General features: G+C 34.5%; 1 protein-coding gene across 3 annotated transcripts; it reads left to right on the forward strand.

The window, feature by feature from the left end:
* The first annotated feature begins 1,619 nt into the window (after positions 1-1,619).
* On the forward strand, positions 1,620-8,952 carry LOC120269007 (putative disease resistance RPP13-like protein 1). Of its 3 annotated transcripts, none has more exons than XM_039276293.1 (5): positions 1,620-2,168; positions 2,306-5,207; positions 5,306-5,397; positions 6,307-6,420; positions 6,509-8,952. In XM_039276293.1, the coding sequence occupies exons 1-2, from the start codon at positions 1,679-1,681 to the stop codon at positions 3,358-3,360; spliced, it is 1,545 nt and encodes a 514-aa protein (XP_039132227.1). In that variant the 5' UTR covers positions 1,620-1,678; the 3' UTR covers positions 3,361-5,207; positions 5,306-5,397; positions 6,307-6,420; positions 6,509-8,952. The 3 variants fall into 3 exon arrangements, with proteins under 3 accessions (XP_039132227.1, XP_039132226.1, XP_039132225.1); XM_039276292.1 differs by having other exon boundaries at positions 8,455-8,952; XM_039276291.1 differs by having other exon boundaries at positions 6,307-8,952.
* Positions 8,953-11,451: the final 2,499 nt, after the last annotated feature.

Genomic DNA, 11,451 nt, shown 5'->3' on the forward strand with positions numbered 1-11,451 from the left:
TATACTATCGGATGCGTACAGGCGCAGATGAAGAAATGAGGGCAATCGGGGAGAAGAAGATTAAGGCACTCTGGGGATATGAAGATTAGGCGTAGATGGCTTTTAGGGACGGGGAGAAGAAAAATTAGGGCAAACATGGCTTCATGGGGAGGGAGATGAAGATTAGGGCAAAGATGGCTTTTAGGGGAGGGGTAGAAGAAGATTAGGGCAAAGATGGCTTCACGGGGAGGGGAGACGAAGATGAGGGCAAAGATGGTCTCGGGAGGGAAGGAGGAGAAGAAGGAGAAGAAGAGCAACTAGTCTAACGTGGCATCCCATGTGGCATAGGAGATCGGCCACGTGCTTTAGTCGTCCACTTGGCGCTTCCACGTGAGTATATGACGTGGAACATAGCCTCCACGTGAGAATTCCTAGAACTACGCTGCGAAATGCATCACCGTATTAGTTCCATGCCCTCTCGCTGAAAGCAAATCAAAGTCAAGTGCTCATTTTGATACAAATTGAAATGAAGTGCTTAAAATGTAACAAAGCCAAAATAAAGTACCCATCCAAAAAAATAACCCCAAACTTTTGGCACAAGCTGGATTTGAACTAGCTCCAAGTGATGGGTGAGTGGCACAGGATTTAAACTATACATTGCAGTATTGTGCAAAAATTCTGCAATAGCATTGTTCATCAAATGTTCACTATGTCTCTTGTGGTTGGAATCGTAGGGTCATTAGATTACAGTAACTAGTGCAATATCATATCTATATATCTTTTTGACAACTCTCATATGGCATGGTGTTTGTGGCCTTTATCAAATATATATATATATATATATATATAATTTATTCAATCTTGTCTAGCCATTTCCTAAATTGAATAACATAAATCAGTTAATCACCATCACTATAGTAAATACCTATTAGTTTCAATAAGTAAGTTTAGCATCTTTATAATTATTCCATAAACTAATAAGGATTAACGTTAGCTCTCATGTTAATAATTGTGTGCATAATAAGATCATCACAGTTAGACCTGTCCATGGGTCAAGTCGAGTCGGACTGAATCCATAATTATTAAAACTCAAGTTTGCCCAAACTCGACCGGGCCCAATAATACTGACCTTTAACTAAGACAAGTCCAAATAGATTTTTTATCAAATAATAAATAAATTATAAAAAAAATTAACAATCTACTAAACACATTAAAATTAAAATACCAAATGCATATATTTATTCAATTGCAAAAACTAAAATTTAAACTATTATAATTAATAATAATTAACAAATATATATATATATAAAAAGCTAATTAATAAATAATTAATAACAATATATAAATATAAGCTTATACAAAACTAATAAATATATTTTCTAACTCAGAATGGACCGAGACGGGCCCATGTTTTTAACAATAAAACTAAACCCAATCTGTTTTTAAAATGAACTTTTTTTATTCCAATACCTGATTAAGCGTTTGGGCCTGATGAATAACCCGGTCTTTGGACATGTCTAATCAGTAATCACATCCTCCAACTTGCGATCCAAATCCCAAGGAAGCTTAGGCCCCAATTTTCGTCTTTTTCAATTTTCATGCGTCACCAAAAAGTCAAAACAGAAAAAAAGCAACGCATCTGCAGAACCAAGACCAAGAGGTCATCATTTTCTTCTCTTCACAACCCTACGCATCTCGCATGGCTTCTGCAGCTTTATCCGCCATTGCAGGGGCTCTTCTTTCACCTTTGCGTGACATTAGTTTGGAGAAACTGATCAGTTATTTATGGGATTATCTATCATCATCACCATCACCATCTTCCCCTGATGAAGAAGAGACACAGCAACAACTGATGGATTCATTGGAAGCCTTGGAAGATGTCAAGCTGAATGTCAAGGTGATGCAAAGTAGAATTATGAGATTGTTTGAAAAACATAAGCAAAATGAGAGGGTGGTGGGTTTGCACAACAAACTCAAAGATGTTAGTTATGACATACAAGACTTGGAATCAGAGATGAAGTACATGGAGTTGGAGAGAAAGGTGCAGGAGATCAACAAAGCTGATCAAGAAACTTTCACTGCTAGCCAATCCAGTAGAGGACTAAAGCGATTGTTTAAGTTTTCTCCCCAGTCAAGTGAGAAAAAACGTCGCCTTTTGACGTCATCACAATCCTTGGGTTTGTCAACAGGTTTGTGTTTTTTCCCTTCTTGTTGGGTTGATTTTTATGCATAATCTTTATTAGATAATTTGCTTTTGCATGATGTATATATATACATATAATAAGGTGATTTTAGTTTATTGAAGTTTGAGGAATTTATACTGCAGATGATGAGCTTGTGAGAAAGATTACTAGTATTATAAAACAAATAAATAGTATTGAATCTAAGTTGAAGGATGAGATCAAGTTGGAAGAATGGTTTGACCAGATCACATTGAATGGAGTTTATGATCCAAGGGAACAACTTCACTTCACCCAAAACAAACGTGTCACCACATCATCAACATTTGACAGGGAGATATATGGTCGAGATGATGAAATACAACGGTTGATTGGGTTTCTCAAAGAACCAAATGTCAATGATAATATTTCTATTGTTCCGATCATAGGGATGGGTGGTATGGGTAAAACCACTTTGGCTCAGGTTGTCTTCAACATTAGAGAAGTAGAAAACTATTTTGACAAAAAAGCATGGATATGTGTATCACATCACTTTGACAGATTCAGAATCACCAAAGAAATAGTTGATATTATTAGTCCAATTGTTCAATGTGGCAACACCACCAACTTGGATCTTCTTGAGAGAGAACTCGAAAGGCATTTAACAGGGAAGAAATTCTTATTGGTGTTAGATGATGTTTGGTCTGATGAATGGCAACATCTCCTTATTCCTCTCCAATCCGCACAACCACAAGCTGTTAAAATCATTGTGACTTGTAGAGACCCTACGGTATTAAAAAGCATAGACAAGGGAAATCAAATTATTTTGGAAGGTTTGTGTGATCAAGACTATTGGTCATTTTTTGTGAATTGTGCCTTTGCTAAAAAGAATCCTAATAATTATTCACAGGCACTGCATGATATAGGAAAGTGCATAATAAGAAAGCTAAAAGGATCACCATTAGCAGCGAAGACGGTGGGAAAGCTTTTAGGACGTAGTCTAACAGAGAAGCATTGGAAGGATGTATTGGAGAGTGATTTGTGGAAACTAGAAACTGATGCACATGATATTATGCCTGCTCTTGCATTGAGTTACTATCATCTACCTCGGCATCTTCAGCAATGCTTTGTCTTTTGTTCGGTGGTTCCTAAAAGTTATGTCTGTTATGTGGATGACCTGATCAGCATGTGGATAGCCAATGGGCTATATACACGAAAGTAGAAGCAGTTCAAAGACAATGTATGATATAGGAAAAGAGTGTTATCATGAACTACAAGCAATGTGCTTCTTGGATGTGGATTCTATGTGGTTCAACATGCATGACTTGATGCGTGATTTGGCCCAATTAGTCTCTCATGGGGAGATTTGTATTTACAGGAGTAGAGAAGATAAAAAAATCGCAAAAAATGTCCGTCATTTATATGCAAAAGGTTTGATTGATTTTTAGTTGGCATGTGAATCTAATAACTTGCGCACACTTGTGTTGGAGAGAGCTGATGATGAGAGAGCTGAAGACATGCCTGTCTTCCTCAACCATGGAGCATGCAAAAGAATCCGAGTACTAGTCATCTTGAAATCTAATATGCAAGATGGTGATTGTTATGTAAAACATTGGTTGAATAAAACCCACACTGAATCGATGAAAGAATTCTTGGATGCTATTCCTCATCTAAAACACTTGCAATATTTGGATTTGAAGGAAACCCTTATTAAATCGATACCTGAATCACTATACGGCCTTTATCAATTGAGGGTATTGAAATTGCCACAACCACAGAACCTACCAAGACTCTTTCATAAACTCATAAGCCTCCAAAACTTGGACTTTTGTCCATATAACATGGCATACCTGAAGCCTATATATCGTGTGGAAAGAGAAAGAGGCTACTTGATTGCACAGTTGAGAAATTTGAATGAACTAAGAGGCTCACTTTCAATTGAAGACTTGGAGAACATTGACAACATGGAAGAAGCTATGAAAGCCAATTTGAAGGAAAAATGTCATATCAAGGACTTGTGTTTATATTGGAACTATACAATGAATGTTTCCAAGCATGATGTCCAAGAAGAAGTACTTGAAGGCCTTCAACCTCATCCTAACTTAGAAGAGCTAGAGATTGGTGGGTATATGGGTTCCAAAACACCAAGCTGGCTTGTGACACTTGCATTACAGAAACTACAATGTATACGCTTAATTAAATGTAGAAACTGGGCTTGTCTACCTGTAGCACTTGGGTTTTTATCTTCCCTCAAGGAACTATGCATATATGACATTGAGAACATAACAGTTGAGTGTGATGACTTTGTGACTGAGATGTTTCCATCCCTGCGGAAGCTTGAATTGAGCAAAGCAACAATATCATTTAAGGGCATGCCAACATCATCATCATCATCATCATCGTCTCAAACAACACCAAATGGTTGCAAGTTGTTTCCACGTCTTCAGTACCTCAGTGTGGTGGAATGTGATGCAGTAAATGGATTACATTGGCCCATATATTCAGCACTAGAGCGTCTATACATAAGAAATAGCCCAGGCCTGGATGATCAATTGCTAGGATGTCTCTTTGGCCTCTCTTCTCTTACTCAATTAGAATTGAATGGGGCAAAGATCGAAACCTTTTCTGCAGAGGTCATGGCCACACTGCATGCACTTGAAGAAATACGTCTTGAAAATTGTAATGAGCTTTTATCTGTGGAGGGTTTACAAGCCCTTCCCTCCCTAAAAAAATTGTCTATTTGTAAATGCCCCAAATTCAAATCATGGTGTATGGAGGGGATGGCAAAGCTGCATGAACTAACTATAGAGTCTTGCCAAGATCTAGAATCTCTACCTGTTTGGTTGCGCCATCTTCCTTTACTAAAGCAATTGAGTATTCACCATTGCCCAAAGTTTCATTCACTACCTGAGGGTGGCCTCCCTTCCTCACTTGAAACATCGAACATCAAAGCTTGTAATCTCAGCTTAAGGGAGGAACGAAGGCACCAAAAGCGATCTCCAAAATGTCTAATGATTCAGCCCATCCCTTTTCAGACGATATGGAATTCTAAAAATATTTGAGTGGCATGTACGGATCTATGGCTTCGCTTGTTTCTCTGTTTTCTCATACGAATTATTTTATAACATTAACTTTAATTTCACTTGACTGATCAGAAGTTATTTCAGGAAAACAATCAAGCCTATCAATATTTGGGCAATATTTCCATGCAGGCCTCTCTGAAATAGATGCCTCATGACACTTTGGCATTTTTAACATGGTAATCATTTTTATATTTACCTGTTATATTCTAGTTTTCACTTGAGCTCATAGACTGTATACACTGATGAATATATTACTGTTCTTGATGCCTGCACTCTTTTTCTTTTATTCTCTAGTCTTTGTCATAATGTTGATTGTAGTGACTGTTTACATGAGTTAAACTATAGAGCAATAAGCTTTACCCTGTTCCCAAATCTTATATAATTTATTTTAGAAAGAATTTTCTTTTGAGACAGAGATACTTAGAGATGGGAACTTTTTGCCATTCCTCAAGGCATTTTCTGATGGATATTTAATGCCAAGGATAAAAAATAAGTGATTCCAAAATCACGTGGGGCTGTTATAAATACTAAAAAATCATAAAGAAAATTAAGGGAAATTCAGACATGAATTTTTAAATAATTTCCCATTATAAGGTGCATCAGAGAATCCACCCAGAAACATTTGGCTTTTTAAATAAGATATCATCCACATCTTTAATAGTGGCACTATATTCTGCATTTGTTGTTTAATAAAATCTGTCAGTGTGACTAGGATGGGGAAGGAAAATAAAATTGATCCTTAACTAGTTTATAAAACAATCCGTCTTGAAAGTTTTTATTTTCCTTATCTCTTTTCCTTTAATCTTGAGTTATTCTACATAAAAATTGTTATGGTGCTTGTATGGTTTTGGCATTTTACAATATCTTTCTACATTTTTTTTTCTGTGTTAATTCTGTTGGTCTCTTCTCACCTATTAACATGAAGAGTTTTGATGTTTTAACTTCTCAGTCTGACAGTTTGACAAATCACCTTTTTTCCCCTAGGAAATGCGCATTCATGAATTTGCCATACAGACATGTCTGTCATCATCAAATTCTATTTTGTTTTAACAAATATCTTGATTTCTTCTTTCAATTTTATGCAGGTGCAGGTAGCACTGAATACTGTTGATCACATGTGCCAGTCAGGTCTTAATTTACCAATTGAAACTCTTCACCCAATTTTATGTGCAACTGACCAGGGTGGTGAACTTAATATGGTATGCCATTCCACTCCATACTGTATATTTTGTTTTTAAACTTCATTATTGTTGCAATGGTACTATTTTATCAAAGTTCAATGTGCAGCTATCTTAAAATATACTTCAAAACTTGGACCAATGTTTATGCACATGAGAGGGAGCTAGTTAGATAATTATTAAGCCTGTCATGTCTCATGCCTGACATGTAAGATTGCAGAGAAGAGCTATATAAGATTGCAGATGGAGGTTGGGAAAACGATCAATTGTCATGAACTATTTGAGCTCCTTTAATGGTTCTATTTCTATAAAGGGTTTGATATCTTGAGCTTCAAATTTATTGAATTCGATTAAAAGTTTGTGCTTGATTGAAATCAAGCAACATATGTGGTTGGAGTAGCTTGCTTGTGTTCACAAACAAGCTAAACTCGGAAGGAAATCAGCCTAAATTTAAGAATGATTCATTTTGTTAGAGAGTGTATTAGAAGTGTATATTCTGAATCTGTAAGAAATAAAAGAAATATGAAACTACATACTTATAGTAGTCATAGTATGTCATGTTCACAATCCAAACTCTTAACACTTTAGAGTCCTCACAGAGAACTTGATCCAAACTTGAGCATCCATTTGAATATCCTGCCTATAATAAGTTTGATCATATCAGATCATGCTTTTTGGTTGGGATCATATACAGCCATATTTATGTGTTGGAATTTAATATTTTTTCATGTGAAAGGAAATTGTTTCTCTTGACATTTGCATTTATATTTATATGTTCATAATCCTTTGTTGTGCTTATATAATTGTCTCAAGTTACATCGTATTAATGTAAATGTAATCTCCTGGCCTAGAATTTTCTTAACTTCACTATATTTGGATATGTAACTGTTTTCCGGGTGAGTTATGAGCAGACCTGAAATAATACAAAATATCTAGGAAAATATTTGTGCAATGGTTATGAAATGTATTGGTTTTGATGTTTCCAAATTTATGTTTTTCTTGTTGAGCATTATCATGATGTTTCTTGATCCACTTGGGATTATAGGAAGTTTGTTACAAGAATTATTTTGCTGGTCAGATATATTTTAATCTGAAGCTTGAATATGGCTAGGTTTTGTATTAACTACTAGGATAATGTGGCACTATCTTGTTTCATATGATATGCTCCATTTGTTTTGCTGCTGATTATAAATGAAAATTTGAAATCATATGCAATTCTCACCACACCTGAGCCTCAAAAGATGTGTGCCATGGGCAGCAGATAAACTTCCTTATGACTTGCAATTCCTTTGAAACCAATCCATTTGTCAATTCTGAGTTTTTATCTTATCATGCACACTCATCATGTTAAACAGAGTGATGGTACTATACTGTCCAAAATATTGATAATATGTCCATGTACCATATCATAATGTATCCATTATCTTAAAATCTCTCTACCATAATACATCTGAAGAGAATTGTGTCTGCAAAATTATATGCCACAACATATAAATTCACCAACATGGGACATGTTTCATGTCCCAAACTCCTCATGCTCTCGAAATTTGAAGTGTTTGCAAGTATTTCCTCACTGTAAATACAAATATCAAAGACTACACCTAAAGGTATGTGTATCCAAAGATATACATTGGTGTTGTAGTCATCTAGACATGATACATGCAACTGCCTACAGCCACTGACATATATTTACATATTTCATACCCTATTATTATCCGTCATGCTATAAAGTGCCCGTAAGCTGCCTGCCCCATGAATCTTCATCTTAAAATGTGGAACAGATGTAGTGTTTGAGTAGAACATGTTCCCTGTGCAGTAAGTAAATAACACATCTACAGTTTTAAACCAGATGAATTACAATATATCATTGATTGATGTAGCATCGGTTCTCATGTTCCACTTTAATTTGAAGCAATTTCACATTACTACAAAAAACTCTGATGATCATGTGAGTTCATTTGTTTGTTGAAAAATTGCTCTCATTTCCCAAACAAGAACTACTCCGCTTGCTCTGATCTAACATGCCTATTTGTCTGCTTTTTGTTTTGCTGTAAGGCATGAGTCAACAAGAGGTTTAGATTCAAAATCTAGATGACAATGTTGAACTTGAAGACTTCAAGCCAAGCAACATTCTTTGTGTAATCATGTGCTCAGTAGCTAAGAACAGTTCAAGTCTCATGCTGACTATGCTACTCAAGAATGTTGCAAGAATGTTGCTACTAATTTTTTATACTAAAAAAATCTTTCACAGATCTCCAAATTGCCACTGCTGAAGCATATCTGCTGAAGCTTTGCTTTGTTAAGGTAATGACTGACAATGTCTATAAAATCTGAATATGGCTGACACTGAGTTTGCTAAGACTTATGTATCTTCATCCTACTTTTGAGTTAAGGCTTGTAATCTGGATGATTAAATAGGGTTTCTTTAGTTTTGTTTTGCACTGTATTTCCAAGTACTGACATTTGTTGTTTCTATATGCATTAGCTATTGATATTTTACTAAGAGACTGTAAAACCATTTTGATAACTTGAATTTTAAAATTATTTGTATGATGTTTCCATAGTTCAAAGTGTGCCCTGAGGATCCTTAAGTCAAACACTTTTATGTATGTTTGATGTTAAGCATTATATCCTGGTGAGCATTGTCTTGGCTAAATTTGTGCAGCCATAGTAATAAACTAATAATAAAGTTATTATTGTAAAAAAAAAAAAATGTTCTCTGCTCTGTTTGCTTTTCTTGTATGTATGAAGATTTTATTTTGTGGAATTATTTAATTTATAAAATAAAAAAGTTTTATTTAACGCATGGTTGTTAAAAATTATTATTGAAAACACAAAAAAGGGGCTTTTTTTTTATGTTAAATACCTTTGCGGTTAATTAAAAGCAATTCTAGGGCGAAAAAAGCATTTGTTTTTTTTTAATAATAAAAGAAAGCATTTGTTTATAAACATAATAAAAAAAAATTCAAATTAACCAATAAAAATAATTTAAAAAATATAAATAATTAAAAATAATAATAATTCCATAAAGTCAAGGAATTACTTGTTGGAAATTTTGATTTAATGTTGGAGAAGAAACAGGAACCGGATGACAGAGGACTGAGGCGTGCAAGAGCACTGTCAAGAGCACTGTCTTTAAGAATAATTTCGCCTCTTTTTTGCAGTGCGACAGGAACACAGATGCCGTTGTTCTCCGGGGATTCAGCGAGTCTTGTTCTCCGCTGATTCAGCGATACGAGTTCTCTGTTCGCGAGCTGAAAGAGAAACATACGAAGCCGATAAAGGAAAAAGATGGGCATCTTTGAATCGGGGTTTTTTTAATTGCAAAAGGCGGCAAGGTGGACGCGAAGGCAGGGACGTCGGCCGAGAGAGGCACGCGCAACGGGCCAGTTCTTTCAAGGCGAGAAGAGCACTGCATGCGAGTCTAGCATTTCCGAGATCCAAACTCCCAGAATTTGCACCCTCGCAGCTACGTGAAGAGAGCATAACCACTAAGGCAAGGTTAAAGGATAATGAATAGTATTATATATAAAGTGGATGAATTCCTTGCAGCTAGGCAATGTGGTACTAAACCTTTAGTAGGAATGTTTTAAAACAATATGGGCCTAAAGAATATGGGCCCTCTAACATTACTGTCATGCGCATGCCCGAATAAATATTAAATTTAAACATGGAAAAATATAAACCATACATTGATGATCATTAATAAACAAATTTTTTTAAAAGATGCAGATTACTTGATGCTTTATCTGGTTCAGTTCGGATCTAAGCTTTTGCAGATATTTTTCATTTTCATTTTATTATTATATATATATATTTTTAAATTTACATGATTTTCTTGCACTTAAAAAAAATGCAAAGACAAACAAGCATAAAAGTGTGCTCGTCACAATCGTTTTGCAAATTGAGGTAATTTTACAGCATTTCAACTTACAACAAAATTTATTATAAATTGAAATGAAGCAAAATATTTAGGTTAAAATCAAAATTCCCACTTTCCACAATTGCATAAATAAACATATAATTATTTATGTTTTGTTTAATTTAATATTGTATTTTAAAAATACCAATTTTTATTTAATTTTAATCACGGAAATATTTTTTAGCATAAACTTAAAAAATATTACACATTTTTAATTTAATAAAATGATAATTAATTTTAATAATAGATGGTGAGAATTAAATTAATTAATTAATTTTTTAGGCATCAAATTACATGATATTACATATTTTAAAATTTAATAAATGACCTTTAAATTAATTAATTATTTTTTTTTACATACATTAATTGTTGTTCTCATTCCTAATTTGGACCTTGGATCTCATTAGACTTTATATATGTATTAGGGGTAAAATAGACATTTAGCAATAGTGACATTTTTGCATGCCCACACATGGGCTTCTGTGTGAAATTAAACCAAAATCGGGGTAATTCGGTCATTTGAACCATTACTTATTCATTCCTTTAATAGAAGGCAAAATGATAATTTTACATTTTTTTTTAAAAAAAAGAAAAAACCTTTACCTGCCAGCCGTCTCCTTCAGTCCTTTGTTTCTTTCTCCTTCTTAGCCGTGAGCATCCTTCATCCATAATTTTTTTCCCCAACGACTGATCTCGACCAATCACCGCCCAAAAACCCTCTCTCACTTGCTCTTGAGCATGGTAGGAGGTCTTACCCTAGTTTTTAAGTTGTATATTTGTTGAATTTTATCATTTCACTCGTTTGAAAACATTGGTGAAAACCTTTGAATATCCTTTGATTTGTGAGAATTTTGGACTCAAAATAGAGCCTTGATCTTGTTATTTGTTATGTTTGATTTTCGTAAAGAAATTATGTTGTTTGGTGTTGTAAATTTAAGAAAAACTTCATTGCTAGGATCGCAATTACTGTAGCAATCCGAATTTACTTTAGCAATTTCGAGGTTAATGTAGCACTAAAATTTTATTATCATTTTTTCTATTTCTTTGGTCCAAAATGAAGCTTTTCATGCTTGGACTCTATTAGAATTAGTTTTACTTTAGTTTAAGGTCTTTTGGGTCCAAAATGACCC

This window comes from Dioscorea cayenensis, chromosome 9 (assembly GCF_009730915.1).
Source record: "Dioscorea cayenensis subsp. rotundata cultivar TDr96_F1 chromosome 9, TDr96_F1_v2_PseudoChromosome.rev07_lg8_w22 25.fasta, whole genome shotgun sequence".
Lineage (NCBI taxonomy): Eukaryota > Viridiplantae > Streptophyta > Magnoliopsida > Dioscoreales > Dioscoreaceae > Dioscorea > Dioscorea cayenensis.

Excerpts from the sequence above, each read along its gene's own strand:
- LOC120269007 (XM_039276291.1), top strand. The coding sequence starts at position 1,679 with ATGGCTTCTGCAGCTTTATCCGCCATTGCAGGGGCTCTTCTTTCACCT. Across the intron at positions 2,169-2,305 it reads ATCCTTGGGTTTGTCAACAG|ATGATGAGCTTGTGAGAAAG; the intron begins GTTTGTGTTTTT and ends TTTATACTGCAG.